Genomic DNA, 16488 nt, shown 5'->3' on the forward strand with positions numbered 1-16488 from the left:
TGAGGTGTCTGATTACATCCTCTGCCAAGGGGAGAGGTATGTGATGAGCTCAGTCTTGCTCTGTTCTCTGCAGTGTATTGTTATTTCTGGAGAAAGTGGAGCTGGCAAGACGCAAAGTGCCCATCTGCTGGTTCAGCAGCTCACTGTCCTGGGCAAGGTAAGCGGCAGAGGGAATGTCTCTGTAAGGCTTTGCTCTCCTGGGCCTAAAGGGCAGAACCTGTGGATGGGGCTTTGGTTGTGGGGTGAGACTGTTGCACACTTTCCAAACAACACTGGAACACAATGCCGATCTATCTACTCCTTCCTCCCCCCTGAACTAGGGTCACTTGAAAATATGCTGGGATTTCCACAAGGAATAGTACCCACTGCAGTGAGGGCTGTGACTTAGTCAGATCCCTGTTTAATTGAGTACCTTCAAGTCACCCAAACAGTACCAAATAAAATCCTCTTCTGACTTCTCATCCTTCCACAACCAGATTACTGTCAGTGGGACATAGTCATTCTGGGAAGTGGCCAGCATAACTGTCTAAATAAAATACATTTTTTTCATGCCCCAGGAGAGATGAAGGCAAACTAATGCATTGATAGGGTGCAGTGGAGCAGTACCCAAATCCTAATAAGGATCCTAAAAGCAGATTGACCATCTCAGAACCACAAAAACCACAGAAATCCATTGGTAGTGTTGTTATCATTATGTGTGTTATCTCTTCCAGACAGCCTTAGGTCTGAAGATTGCTATATTCTGTAAGATTTCATATAGATATATATATATGTATGTATGTATGTGTGTGTGTATGTGTGTGTGTGTGTGTGTGTATAAGTATGTATGTATGTATATATATGCCTTTCTCTCCTTATAATTCCCGTGGGAGTGGCTGCCCTGATTATGTCACACTTCACAATACCAATGAGAAGAAACATCTAAAAATGTAGGTATTTGAATAATTACTCATAATTTGAAGCAAAATCTTTTTCATATCCAGGCTAATAATAGGACTCTGCAGGAGAAGATTCTCCAGGTGAACAACCTTGTAGAAGCATTTGGGAATGCAGGCACCATCATCAATGATAACTCAAGCAGATTTGGAAAATACTTGGAAATGAAATTCACTTGTGGTGGCACTGTAGTAGGAGCTCAGATTTCAGAGTACCTCCTTGAAAAATCCAGAGTTGTCCACCAGGCAGTGTAAGTATGAAGATTGTATTTGCCCTAATTTGGGGGTTACAGAGTAGGCCTATGATGCAGGAAATCACTTTGGTTCAAAACACAAAGATGAATAAGGTACCTGGAATTTTTTTCTTAAAAGTTGTACATGAATAGCTTATAAATATGTAAGCTAGCTGAAAACTACTTCAGATTTTCTTTTTCCTTGCTCGCTGGGTTATTTAAACTAATCTTATAAAAATGCCCATGTGATATATAAAATAAGAATGTGCAAGAGATAAAAACTTTCTAATAGTTCAGGTATACATTTCTTTGTGGGATTTTGGGGTACTGTGTAAAGTATATATCACTTGGATTTACTTCCTCTAAATTTCCTCTAGTAATGTCTTTTTGTTCGCTCATTTTCCATTTTGGAACATCTAGTAGGATTTGTTTATAGACAGTTATGGGTCATAGATCCCTGAGAAGATGGACTTGGGGGTGGATGAGAGGCTGGACATGACCCAGCCGTATGTACTCCGAGCCCAGAAAGCCAAACGTGTCCTGGGCTGCATTGAAGGCAGGGTGAGCAGCAGGACAAGGGGGTATTTGCCCCTCTGCCCTGCTCTGGTAAGACCCCACCTGCAGTGCTGCTTCCAGCTCTGAGGTCCCTACTACAGGAAATATGTGGACCTGTTGGAGAAATTCCAGAGAAGAACACCAAGATTAGAGGGATGGAGCACCTCTCCTGTAACAAACAGCTAAGAAAAATGGGATTGTTCAGCCTGAAGAAGAGAAGGTTTTGGGGTGACCAAATTGCTGCCTTCCACCTGAAGGGAGCCTGCGAGAGAGATGGAGAGAGACTTTTTGAAAGAACATGGAGTGATAGGACAAGGGGCAATGAATTTAAACTGAGAGAGTAGGTTTAGAGTAGATATTAGAAAGAAATTCTTTAGTGTGAGGGTGGTGAGGCCCTGGCACAGGTTGCCCAGAGAAGCAGTGGTTGCCCCATCCCTGGAAGTGTTCAAGCCAGGCTGGGTGAGTCTCTGAGCAACCTGGTCTAGTGAAAGGTGTCCCTGCCCATGACAGGGAAGTTGAAACTAGATGATCCTTAAGGTCCCTCCCAACTCAAGACATTCTATGGTTTTAATGGTGCCCCTGAGACACACACCTAAGCTCATGAACAACAGCAGGGGTTTGAACACAATTCCTTTTTGCTATTCAGTAGAGACTGACTTGGGCATCTCATGGCTCAGTGGTGGTTGCAAATTTTCACCTAGTTCTTCCTCATAAGGAGCGCAGGAACCTTGAATGTGTAATAAACCTCTGTCCTAGGTTTGGGCATCTAGCTTCTAGGTAAAGCGTGCCAAGTCATAAGGCCCTTTTGCTGAATGTTTGCTTCTTGGTTCAAGGCTAAAGGACACAGCAAACCTGATGCATTCAGTAAACCAAGAGTGTACACCTCTCCCACAGTCAAAAGATTTTTTAAAATAACTGGAGTTAAGCAGCCCATTCATTGTGGGTGGGTGAGCAATGTGCAAGATCTCACACAGCATCTACCAATTGCATCAAGGGCAGAGCAGCACTGAGCTGCTTTAGCACAGAGCAGCCACCATGGCAGTGTCAGGACAAACACACAATGGCATGAAAATGGTGTTCACAGCAAGTTCTGTGATAAGGCTTCTTTAAGAATCCTCTGTCAGTTTGTGTGAGTCTCGCCTGTTATTAAAATAACATTTAGTAGTAGCATGTGTGTCATCAGTAAATGTAGCATGGTTATATTACTAAATCAGTTTGTTGTTTCTGTTGTTTCAGAGGAGAGAAGAATTTCCATATTTTTTATTATATTTATGCTGGTCTCGCAGAAAAGAAAAAACTGGCACATTATAAACTGCCAGAATATAGACCTCCCAGGTAATGCAGTTTATTTTTGCATAAATTGATTACTAAGAAACACGGTGTTGAATTCTCAGCTTCATTTACATTCTAACTCTGTATCCATCAACTCTTTCAGATATCTGCAAAGTGATCATTTCAGAATAGTACAAGATTTCATGAACAATAGCTTTTATAAGTCTCAGTTTGAATTAATAGAACAGTGCTTCAAAGTCATAGGTTTTACAATGGAGGTGAGTGCTAATAACCCTTTTCCTTTGTTAACTTTACCAGCTACCTCAGGAAAAAACATATATAAAGCATTCAAATTTCCCTTGTTATTTTCTTCCTTCCTTCCTATGTTTATGTTTTAGGATCTCACACGGTCAACTTACTGTTGTATAGTAACATTTAAATTTTTAATGTTTCAATGCATTGATAAACCAATAAAATGGTGTTAGTCAACAAGACTGAAATCAGTGAACACAGCACAGCTGAGTAATTGAGTCAGGGGGGAGATTTTAAAAAACTTACTGCATAGAAAATTATGTTGTAACTGTTTATTAGCCAGCAATTCTGGGCCTGTGAATATGAGCTTTGCCTCAGTTTTAAGAGGAAGGTAATAGTTCTAAAAATTCATTGATCTGAGTATTGATGAACTCAATGCATTTTCACAACTCCAGGGATAAAATTGAATGAAGTTCTTTAATTTCTTTGGAGATGAATCTCATCACTAAACATTAACTGAACCCATTCTTTCTTTATGATTTCATATCATTGCTCAGCTAGCTGTTAAACCTGTTTCCTCAGTCTGTCTTTGGTAGAATCAAAATAAAAAAGGACTGGATTTATAAAGGAAAGAAATCCCATCTTATGACTTAGTTTTACCTTAGGAGAAGTGATGCATCACAGGTATCATTTATGTCTGATTTTATTTATAAACAATATAAACAGTAGAGGTATGATCCATACAGTATCTGTGAAATATAGCACTAGAGCTGCAGAATGGATGAATGTTTTAATTTCTCTGACAAAACTGTAAGTGGTAAGGAGCTTTTCACAGAAAATTGCTCACTTTAGTTGACTATTTTGGCTTCCCTCAATGTAAATATTTGAAATAGCTAGCAGAACAGGTTTATTCACCTATTTTGTTCCTCCATAGTCACTTTGCATTAGGTTGTAGTAGCAGAGGCATTCACAGTCTCTTTCTCCTCTACATGGTATTCACAACTGCATTTAGTAATATCACACCTGTACTATCACATCCTTTCACTTGTGCTTTCACCTTTCCAGAAGCAGCATGAAAGGACATTCATGGTTCAGCACTGACAGCAGTTTTGTCACCGTACTGGAGACCTTGATAAGTCCTAATTTAAAGCATGAAAAGCAGCAAGTCTGTTTTTGTTTCCAGTTCTTCTGTTCACTTGGACGGGTGGAAACAATAATCCTGATCATCCAAAAGAGGCTTTCCATACACATTGACGATGCAGTTAGAACCAGGTCACTGGCTGCATTGTGCAGCTCTAGCATGGATCTTCACTTGATTAACTCAGCAAGCCACTGGGAGCTGAATCTGTGAAGAATTATGTACCTGTAGAACCCCGCAGTTTCAGAAGCAGGCTGAGTGCCATAGGCAATCTGCTTGTGGCTACTTGTGAGCCCCAGCCATGTCAGCCTGCCTTGCATCCCCCTCAGGGTGAATTAGCCTCTCTGAGGCTGTGCTTGCAGGAGTGAAGGAAGAGTTTTCTTCCCCCAGCTGAGGTTCTGATATCAGATACACGTGCAGAGACAATTTTTTTTCAGTGAAAAAAATATCCCATATGACATTGAATTCCTTTCCTAAGTTCACTTTTTAGTAATGCAGCCTTAAGCTTTGACCTTCATCCCAGTGCACAGAGGAATTTCTATATAAGCATGTTCAGTGTTTTATTAGCAGAAAGCCATGGATAGAAAAAAAAAATCTTCAGCTAAAACTGAGACCTAAACAAAGCTTTATTTCTTTGAAATTCACTTTTAACTGACTGACAGATTTTAAAAGTAACTACTGTCAGTACTCCCTGCCTTAAAATCACACTGTTTTATTTCAGGCTGCATGGCAAAATTAGTAAGAAAGGACTGCCTGAGGGGAAACAATAATTGTTCTGTATGAGACAGAGCAAGCCAGATTTCAAACACACTGGAAAAGGGCAGAAAAATGTCATCAGCTATACATATTGTACAGCATGATGGCAGAAGTTAAGCTATCTGTTTCTTTGTATTTCAACTGTGTCCCTAAGCTTAAAATAAAAATGAGTGTTTAATCCTAAGTAAACTGTGTGCCAATTATCCTCAGCATAATTTTTTAGAGTGAGCTTATCCAGTTTGTCTTGCCGTCACTGGAATCACTATTTATTAACTGCTAGATTAACTTCTGAAATTGTTGAAAACAAGCTCAAGTATTCTAGAGCAATTAAAGATTTTATCTGAGTAAATGATGCCTGACATGGTACCAGCAAACTATTGAATAATATGTATAAAATGCTGTGCAATTATAAAAAGTTCGTTATAAAATACCAATCAAATTTGCAAAACTGCTTCTTATAAAACTACTACAAAAGTTTTCAACCTGGTATTCATAAAACACACTATTACTGTATGCCTCAAAAAATACAGTGTTATAGACTCCAAGTCTGCTTTACAGGTACACCTAGCATTTTCTGAGTAAAAAACCCTCAGATCATCAGGTATAATGATAAACATTCACCATTCAGATGAAAATTTGCAGTTAAAATCTAAGTCCAACATGCAATGAAAGCATTATTTTCCTAATTTCAAATATTATTTGGAGTTTATATATTCATGCATAGGTACTTAATTTACTGTATATATCACTTCACCATCCCAAGTAGTAAGAGCCTTTTTCAAGACAGAGTCCCTTTTCACAGAATCACAGAATTAAATATGTTGGAAAAGACCTTTGAGATCATCAAGTCCAACCTGTTATCTAACACCACCTTATCAACTAAACCATGGCAGAACCTCCTAAATAATTTGAAATCTAAATTTATTTAAGCAAAATCCATATTAGATGCTTTGGTGAGCTAGGAACTGACATTTTGAAGGGTAAAGTGCTTTGCCAAATCAGAGATGTGAGGCCTCACTCCTCTCCCAGTGAAATTTTTTCTGATGACATTGGTGGGAGATGATATAGACCTAATATTTGGAGTACCTTTGTTTCCATGATGCCAGAAACATCAATGCAGATTTTTAAATATTTTTGTTGATCTAAGTATTAAATCTTCAGACATGTTTGCACCTGCAGACACAGTGAAGGGTAGATATAAATAACCTCTGAACTCTTTCTGTTAAGAGGGTATGCACACCTCTGTTTTTGCTTTCCCTACTTGGTGACAATCCTGTCTGGTCAACAAGTAGGGAAGAGAGGTTAGGCTATGGTTTGTCTTGCCTCTTTGACTGTCTTATTCTTGAAAGACTTTGCTAAGTACAGAATAGGAATAATTGCTGAGAACAGCACTCCTAAAACTAGTGGGCACGTGGCAGACAGCAGGAAACAACACACATGCATATGTCCATCACACAAACCACAGAGGTCAATTACCTGGCTGTTAAGTACTGGTTTTTTGGGTTTTTTTCATATACTTTTCAGGAACTTGGAAGTGTGTACAGTGTCCTGGCTGCCATTTTAAATGTGGGTAACATTGAATTTTCTGCAGTAGTATCTGAACATATGATTGACAAGAGCAACATTTCCAATCCAGTAGCCCTTGAGAACTGTGAGTAGTTTTTTCTTGATTTAACATTGTTTTTCTTTAGCGTTTTCATAGTAAATTTATTTTACTGTAAGAGAGGTATCAGTGAAAACTGTATTCACATGGAAATTTTGCAAAAATAATTAAAAACTGAAGGTAGATTAATTCTAAGCCCACCGGAATTCAAATTCAAAAAAGAAAAAAATTTCCATGTTATGCATCTTATTTGACTAACCAGTTCACTGGCATACAGGAAACATGACTAATACTGCAGATGCCTGAAAAAATCTTTGGAATCTTTCCAAAGTTATATGAACATTTTACAGAGAACCTCATTAACACACTGAATAGTTTTTTCCCAGTTCTTTCTCAGCTGCTCATTACTTGTTCCCCACATGTGCCTGTGGAAATACAGCTGACTAATTCTTTGGAAGGGGTGCCTTGCATTATAAGCTGCTGGGAGGTAGAGGAGGCAAAGGGGCAAAGATTCTCCAGAAATTTGCTACACGTTCTCAGTAATTACACTTGGGGAGATAATGATGTCTTCACGCTATCTTCTTGTATGTTTTCTTGCCATAGAAAAATACTGTGTAACTGGGAAAGAAGCACCCCTTGTTTGGAGCAAAAGGAGAACAGCTGTGACTTGTATGAGTGGGTTATAACTGAGAGGGGTAGTCACACTTCACAACTTGGGTGCTTCTTACATAGTCACCTTCCAAAATCTGTCTCTGAGCTATGCCTCTGACATTCCTTCCCAGGTGCATCCCTGCTGTGTATTCAGGCAGATGAACTGCAAGAGGCCCTCACCTCTCACTGTGTAGTGACTCGAGGAGAAACAATTATTCGTCCAAACACTGTGGAAAAAGCCACAGATGTCAGAGATGCCATGGCTAAAGCACTGTATGGGCGCCTCTTCAGCTGGATAGTCAATCGCATCAACACTTTACTCAAACCTGACAAACATTTAAGGTAAAAGGAGATTTTGCAGAATAAAGAGATACCTTTTCTATGGGAATAATATTGTCTTACACTAGAGCATTTAGTGTAGTTAAGTTCTTTTTCTCTGCCACTTTTTTTTTATGATCCCACCATGTTGAAAATTGTTTGTCCTGTTCATTAGTATATAGTGAAAATACGTAGATATGGTTGGCAAAAGCATCTGGTGTTTTCCTTGTTGATCTTTACTCATTTAACCCTTTCTTTTTCTTTTGTATTTTCAATCATTTTAACTTTTAACCCTTTTTCTTTTGAATTTTTTTCAGAGTAAACTTTTGATATTCATCATGTTGATTACATAGGTCAAATTCTGCACTTATTTACACTGATGCTGTTGCTTTTGTCACTTTTGTTATGAGCATGATTTTATATATGTGTGGAAATAGTTTTCAAAGACATTTACTGAAGGTATTGTCCATTTTACACTTACAGGGTGACATTTTAAACAACACATCAATAACAAATAGCTTTAGTTTGCAGATCTAGGTTTCCTGAATTTTTTTCTTCTTAAACATCAGAGGAGAGCCAAGATTGCAATCCTAAAATTTGTCCAAACTTTTAAATATTTTGTTACAGAAGAGCAACAATAAACAGAACTTTAATCAGCATGTGATAGGATAAAGTCCTCAATAGATGGGGCAGCACTTCTAGCCTGTGTGCCTCTCCCATTTGTCTATTACAGAGCCCTTTTCAAACTGAATACTTACTTATTATGCTGCCGAGGAGGGAGAAAATTCAACCTGAATGCTCACTGTAAAAAAAAACCCAAACAACTTTTGCTTGATTTTGTGGTAGTAAAATATTTTGCATTTTCTACTTTTATGTAATTGGCTCTGAAAAAGGAATGGGGCAGATAAATTTTAGCAGTCTATTCATCAAAATTGTAATTTTGAGGCAGATGAAATAGCTGCCAAATTCAGATCCTCCACAATAAAATGCTTCTTTTTGAGATGGATGTCACAAAGAGATTTAAGTACTATTCATGAATGTCTTGAAGCTGATTCTTAATTTCTGATTTCCTAAATCTTTATTTTAAAAAATGGTTACATATAGCTCCTTGCCCCTCAAAGAGGTTTTATAGAAAGAACGTGATTTATATTTTACTTGCCTAAAAAAGACATTAGTGTCAGCCTCACTTTGTTATAAAATTATATCCTCTTAATTTTTTCCTTCAGCAAATAAATATTAGACCTTTTTTCCAGTTGCAGAAGTGCTCACATATCTTCAGTGTGCCCTACTTAAAATATCAAACCAAAGTTTTTCCAGTGCTTCTCTGGAATTTAACTGATAATTTAAATTCATACCACATCCCAGTGCATAAAGTAGTTCTTTAGCTGCATAAAAAGTTTAGCCAGTCATTCTTTTTTACTTTAATGTTAAACTAAGCAATTTTAATTGCTATGAGTAAATAATATGAAGAAATAATACTTAATGACAACAGTCTTTGATTTCAGGATGCTGGTGAGTAAAGCCTGTGTTACTACAAGAGAAACAAAAAGAACTGTATGTTCTTTCTGTAGTGTAATCAGCTTTTAGAGTAATTACTTACAAATATTAGTGTAAAAATAAAATTTTAAATCCCCTAGTCACTTATCAGTGGACTTGGTTGTTGTGTTACTCAGTATATCTGATCTTCATTTATGTATTTCAAGCTAACAATTATTGTTATTTTAAGAGATACCTGGTTCAGCAAAAAACTTATCCTGTGTATACAGATTTAGCCCATGATTTCCTTTTGTGAAAGAGTAATGAAGGTAGTTAATGTAAAGATACAACAATGAAAAGTATATTTTATCTTTGCAGTGAAAATGATGATGGCTTGAATATTGGAATTCTTGACATCTTTGGCTTTGAGAATTTCAAAAAGAATTCTTTTGAACAACTGTGTATCAACATTGCCAATGAACAAATTCAGTTCTACTTCAATCAACATGTCTTTGCCTGGGAACAAGTATGTGTTGGTTATTTTGATGAAGCTTTAGTATTACTGAACATATGAAACCTTGTCTCAGGAAACTACATTGTTCCTTCTCCATAACAGCTTGTAAATAGCAGAATATAAGAAAAAATTTTAAGTATGTTTTCCATGAAACAATGCTTGCTATTTGCAAGTAAAATGCCAACATAAAATACATTAAACTTGAAATCTACAGTAACTAAGCAACATAACACTGTGATAATATGATTGATGCAAATGCAGCATTGTTTTCTTGAGGAATAATGAGCATTGTAATGCATGAGTCTCTAGTAAAAAAGTAAATGAGTGGTAACAAAATTTTGGAAGTGCAGTGTTCATAATAGTTTACTAATAAGCTTAATGAACACTGAAATTCCATTATTAAAAACTGCAAATATCACAATTATTTTGTTCTTCTTGAGAAACTAGATCATCTCAGCTAAATAATGATGGATTTAATTTATTGTAAAGCAGAGAAAAGGAACAGAATTGTAAATATAAAAGTTTATGAATTTGAGGAGGAGAGGGAAAAACCTCAAAAAATCATCTCAGCTTTGTAAATAATTCCAGGACAATTAAATTAACCACCTTTAAATCATTACCCATTATTGTTATTTGAAGAAATAACATGTTCAGGGGGGAAAAAAATATCTTGCTGAAACTGAAATATTTCAGAATTCTCTGTGGCAGAACAGTCAGAATTCAAACCATAGGTTTTGCCGTTTTACTGAAATTATTGGTGTTTATGATACATGGATAAAAATTCTCCTAAACTGTAATTTCAATTGTTAGTAGAAACAGAGTATTTTGCCAGTGTTAATCACTGTTTGTTTTAAGGATGAGATAGATACAATTTTGGAATGTGTCCATGTATGCAGGTGTGTACCTGCATATACATGCATGTGCCAGTGTAGAGGTGTATATATTTATGTGCAATATGACAAATTTTTCTTTATGGTCAATGTTTTATCCTCTTCCCAATTGTTTCAGGAAATGTTGTCTTGCAGTCTTGTATCTTGTAGTTGCTTTTATAGATTTATATGCAAGATTATCAACACAAGTATTTCCTTGGTTTTAATGTCATCTAAAAGCCAGAGAAAATTTAACTAGATCTACTGTAATTACTTAGGCATCTTCTTTCCAAAGTACACAAGTTCACAAAAGAAGGATACTTGGCTATTGTTTTTTCTAACAGTTGGGAGATGGAAATAGCACAGACTGCAGCAACAATATTTATTCCTGTCAAACCCAGGCACTGACCAGATCCTATGGATTTGCATATGTCCGCTTTGCTTAAATGTTCCCTAACTTGATCGTTCCATGCTAAGTCTAAATCTTCTTGCTCCAGACTTCCCCTGATCTCAGGGACCTGGGATTACCAGTCAAGACCAATGCAAAGAAGGCATTGAATATCTCAGCCTTTTCCATGTCATCCACAAACTTGTTTAGCAGCAGAACCACATTCTCCCTAATTGCCTTTTGTTGCTGAGGGACCAGCCTTGGCTTTCCTAGCCCTATTCCTGTACACCCTGATACTGTCTTAATATTCCTTCTCTTTTTTAGAGTCAAGTTCAGTGTAATCTTCCTTTACTTGTTTCTATGTATCCTGTTACAGAACTGTTTTGGCAAGACCAATATTAATGCAGAGGTTTGTGGTGTCACCATGTAGTAGGAACAGTTTGCTTTTCTGCATGCACCTTGCTGCACCATGGTGAGGGTGGTTATTCTGCTACTGAACAGATGAGGGGAAAAATTCTTGTTTTGACAATATATAGTTTTCTGATTTTTCCCTGCAGGAAATTAGTACAGCTACAGACTCTATGGAAGGGGAAGGTAATCTTTATTTACAGAATCTCTAAGTACATCAATTTTACCCATTTCCATTCATTCTCTCATAGATTTCATTGACACACAGATACATATAATGCACCATGGTGTGTGTCGGTGTGTGTGTGTGGGGCTGTGTGTTTTCAAGTGCTCTGGCCAAGAAAATTTGTGAGTGACATATAGAATAATGGACACCAGCTAGCAAGTCTTCATCATGTCTGTTAGGTTCTTCTTGCTGAAATAGCTTTTGGACGTAACTTTTACAGCCTTTAGCAATCGCTCTTTGCCTCGGACCCTTATTCACTTCAGCATCTGTAATCTTTAGGCAAGGTCATTATCTGGCTTTACTTGTTTGGAATATATACATTTTTATGCCTACATTCCATTTCCTTGTTGGGCTCATAAGAAATTTGTGTATGATGTGCTATAACCTCACAGTCATGCTCCTGCTGTCAGGTTTAGAGAATGTTCCACTTGCTAACTCTCTGCACTGTGTTTTTATGTAAGTGAAGGCCTTCTGTTCTTGATGTAAGGAACTCTTTGCCCAGTTTTATTGTTATGAACAAATGTTCTTCAATCAAATCACAGGCTATCACATGGCTATTCTTTTAAGACTATTTTTTCTGATGCTTATATGCACATTCCCATTCATATTTAATTTATGCCGGTCCTAATATTTCTATTACAACTGTCCACATCCAGCCTGTAATACCAACCAAGTGACTGTCTACCTTAATTTACATCAAACCACTACATCAGATTATATGAAACTTCATTATAATTTCCTTCTAGTAGTCTACAAAGATATTACTACAGCAGTGCAAAAGGAGCTATATAGATTAAGTTCATGCAAGTGTGGGTGTAAATCTCTCTTTCAGAGACAGGAAATGCATTACAAACCAATGGCACAGAGTGATTTGTGGTATGATTCACAGTCATTGTAAGACATCACTTTTCACTTATTTATTACATGGCTGTCCCAGTTTTACATCATGAAAACAGCCTTTGAGAAAGCAGGTGGCTTCAGAATCTCTTCTGTTTACTGTAAGGACTCTCCTGTGTTGACACCAGTAATGTACTTGTAGTGGTTTCATGTTCGCCAAATTCTGGTTGCCAAATTTAGTGTAGTGATTTTAGTGTTTGTTCTCTTTTTTGTGGGAGAAGATCAGGAGAAAGCAAAGTAGGCTTAAGCGTAAAAATAAACAAGTAGTTTTATTAACACACACTAAAAGAATGGAAAAGAAAAGCTGGGAAATAACTGAAAACAGAATGAAACTCCAAAACACTCCTCCCTCCTCCTACAAACTGTTAAATTTCCTACAAACAATGTAGAGAGACACAACCTGTGATTTTCAGTCAGTTTCACCATTTAAACATAATCTTTCATCACTTTGGGAGAAGTGTCTCTCTAGAGTCCCATGGAGACATTCTCCACAAGACAAAAACAGTCTAGTGGCTCCCAATGTGACAACTCTGCAACCGCCCAGAATTTTTTGCAGACTGTGCAGTCCCACCCATTAGCAGCCTTTCCCTGGCTACTTATGGGCCTCTCAGTGCATTTGGGGTACTGTTTAAGAACACTTCTTCCGGTACAAAACAACAATTTTCTTCTTCTACCTCTAAAATCATCTTCGTCCCGAAGGCTGAGATCTTTACCCCAGGAGCAAGTGCCTTTGAGATCCTCACTTAAATCTCAATCATATCAATCCCCAACTTTGATTAGAACCAACATTCCCCAAACAACATTAAGATGTTACAAGAAACAGTCTATTTCTCTGTAGTTTACCCCAGAGAAGTCTGGTTAAAAAATGTTCACATCCTCCATCCCTCTTTCTAATAATCTTTATCAGTTCTTTCACACTTGCTCCACTGTCTTCATGCGGTGTTTTCTCTAACTCCACTCTTGTCTCTTTCTTTTCTCTCTCAGGGAAGGGTTAGGCCTTGGAAGCTTCATGTTGCCAGGCAAGGGTTAAATCTTCCCAGGCCTGCAGTGGCCATGTGATTTCTGCCCCCGGCAGCAGTCTCTCTGCATCTCAGATGGGCTCAGTTTCCTCCCTCCACTCTTTGTCAATCTGGAATCACCAGAGGAAGGGAGGAGAGAGCTCTGCCCACCCCTCGGTGATAATCGGGGCAGCCTCAGCCTAAACGGGCCCACAGCTGCTATCAGGGGCTCAGCAGAGATCTCTCCCTGCTCCCGGGACTCCAGGGCTCCACTGAAGTTGAAAAAATGGGTGATGTTCATCTGCAACCTCTCCTCCACTGCCGTGAGCTGATGGAGCCAGGCCAGGCCTCAGGGCCAGCTCCCCCCGCACAAAGGGGAAGCAGCCGGCCCCAGCTTGGTGTTACCTGTTCAACTGACCAGGAGGAAAAGGGCCTGAGCTGCACAAAATCAGGGTTTATATGGGTACTTCCCAGAGTCACATTTAACATTCTCAGTGGTCAAAACAGTTGCCAATATCCCAAACTAGCCTTCTGTCCTTTCTTAAACAATTCCAAGGTCCTCACAGGGAAAAACACTCCACATTCTTCCCCAACTAAAAACCAAACTGTGCTAACCTATGACAGTACTTTAATTGTAAATTAAAATAAAAAATATCACTGATGTAAAAAACGATGACCTTTGTCCTTTGCTGAAGTATCTGACTTTACAAATGACTTCATATTCAAGGGTTTGTGTCTTAGACTCTAAAAGATAGAAGTTATGTCTACGAGAAGGCTGATGGCAGAAGTCACCAAGACCTTTGCGCCGACTTTCCATTAACCCTGACTGTTGTGCTGCTGGAGCTATCCTGTCACTGGGGACCCAGGCTAATGTCTCTTCACAGCCCTGTGCAGTGACTGACAGACAAGTCAGGTAGCCCTGTGCTACCTCAGAAATCTGTAACACAACACTGCATTGAACCCTGTAGATCTACCCAAGGAAGACTGAAGAAAACTCCTTTCACACTTCCCTCAAGAGACTTAAAATGTACAGATACATTGCTTTTTTCATTCCTCTCCCTATTTTGCCCTGTTCAATATCATATCACATGTAATTTGATGAAATTTGACATATCTAATAGAAAGTTGGAGCCTAAATCAGTTGATTATAGTTTAGTTTGTCATTAACCCATGGTCACCTAGTAAGTAGTGATTATGTCATCAGAGAAGGTGAATCATATTTTGGCAACTTGACCAATGAAGCCACGTAGTAAATACACTCATAAGGCTGAATTGGACTTTCAGTACTGCAGGTGACATTGTTTTACCATTATCAGTGGTCTCTTTTCTGTACCTGAATCTGAAAAAAGCCACAGTAGTGACAGGATAGAAAAAAGGAACAGTGGTACTATCACAACCTGAGGCTCAGGGTGTCAGCTAGAGTAGAGTGTCTGTGGGCCAACATGGAGATCTCTAGCCAAAATTAAGCTAATTTATTCTCTATTGATGACTTAATGTTTGCATTTAAGAATAAAGGGTTTAGGCCTGAATGCCATCTCCTTTCACTAATTTAACAGAAAGACTGAAGTGGGTATACAGTTTAAGATAAAGGTAGCATAGATTCCCAGTAGTCAATGGAGACAGATATATCTCTATCTCTACTGACTGGAGAGAGAATGTGGCCTCTCAACTAGTCAATTCTTTTAGTTTTGCTAGCACAAGGGTGTTTTTTGGTTAATATAAAGCTAAGCAGAACTTTTGGACCTTCAGTCCTGTCCTTCGAGGTGTTCCCCTTACATATTAGATACTGATGTGAGTTTATTTCTGTTTATTTCTGTCAGCTCCGTGATCTGCAAGTCACATTGTCCAGCAAGACAGCCTTCCCATTCCTTTCTCATTTGTCATTCCCCCATAAGAAGTAAAAGGTGTAATGGCAGATAGCTAAAACATTTTGGAAAGTAGCAAGTCTGCTGTCAGTTGGAAGGATGATGCTTTTTGCATTAAATGTATGCAATGTTTATTTTACATTCTTGTGACAATTTAATCTTCTAGTTTCAGCTGGAAAATATTCCTTCTGAGTAAGTCTCTGGTGTCCTCATTTAAACCAAAGTGTCATCATAAAATGTTCTCAGCAAAATGGCATTACTTTATTAAACATGAAGACCATTTCCTAATGTATTTAATAATTTTTTGTTACTGTTGAAACCAGGTGGTACAAGGTAATGTTACATTGTTATGATCATAGGAAAGATACCATGTAATACTAAGATGAGATGGGAGCCCAATTAATAGTGTAACTCAATTATTCCTTTTGACATCCCATCCACTGGAATATTTTCTAATGGATTATGATTTAGAATTTCAAGAAGTAGCTGTTTTGTGGAGCTTTTGTGTCACAAAACCACATGGGGGATTACAAAATGCTGTAGCTGATTCATCTTATTATTTCAAATAAGACCTATTTCATTACAGTTTTATGATGTCCATCATTAAAGCTTTTTTACTTGCTACTTGTATCCTAATGATGTGGTTGAAACCAGCACTGCATCAGAAAATGTAGTACAGTATCATTTCTGAGTCATCTGTCACACTGGTGCCTGGCTTGGTTATCAGCTGTCCTTCAGGAGCCTGTGGGAAGTGATGGAGTGAACTCCTTCATATTCTACTGGGCAGATGGCAGCATTACCAAAACTGTCAGGGCTGACACTCATTCAGTTGTCAGGACACAAACAGGACAAGCTGAGTGCTCACATACACCGTAGGCTTGGAGGTCAGGCCCTGTGTGCTGCCTGGGCAGGGAGGGGGCAGATGATGCTATTATAGCATAGTAGTACAGCTACTAAGAGTTCCTTGCTTTTTCAAGGAGAACACTTTATCAGCTCTCTTCACAAGCATGTGAAGTTGGAAAAAGTTTATAATTAGACAGGTTGGTTTTGAGAGCTTGTTTAAGGATGTCTGAGTGTCACAGAAACACTCTCCTCTGATAGATCCATTCTGAGCAGTCTCTTCCCCTTGCCCCT

The 16488-nt window shown here is 38.2% G+C and overlaps 1 protein-coding gene across 3 annotated transcripts in view; it reads left to right on the forward strand.

Moving 5' to 3' along the window:
* Positions 1-16488, forward strand: part of MYO3A (myosin IIIA) — a 108237-nt gene that overhangs the window by 54205 nt on the left and 37544 nt on the right. For all 3 annotated transcript variants that reach the window (XR_005703336.1, XM_040080173.2, XM_040080184.2), the window contains exons 12-18: positions 74-157; positions 984-1186; positions 2960-3058; positions 3159-3273; positions 6666-6792; positions 7527-7737; positions 9568-9715. Coding sequence is in view for 2 of the 3 variants with exons in the window: in XM_040080173.2 (XP_039936107.1) it covers positions 74-157; positions 984-1186; positions 2960-3058; positions 3159-3273; positions 6666-6792; positions 7527-7737; positions 9568-9715 (987 nt within the window). In the remaining variant the exon portion in view is untranslated. The remainder of the gene's footprint in view (positions 1-73; positions 158-983; positions 1187-2959; positions 3059-3158; positions 3274-6665; positions 6793-7526; positions 7738-9567; positions 9716-16488) is intronic.

This window comes from Hirundo rustica, chromosome 1, assembly GCF_015227805.2.
Source record: "Hirundo rustica isolate bHirRus1 chromosome 1, bHirRus1.pri.v3, whole genome shotgun sequence".
Classification (NCBI taxonomy): Eukaryota; Metazoa; Chordata; class Aves; order Passeriformes; family Hirundinidae; genus Hirundo; species Hirundo rustica.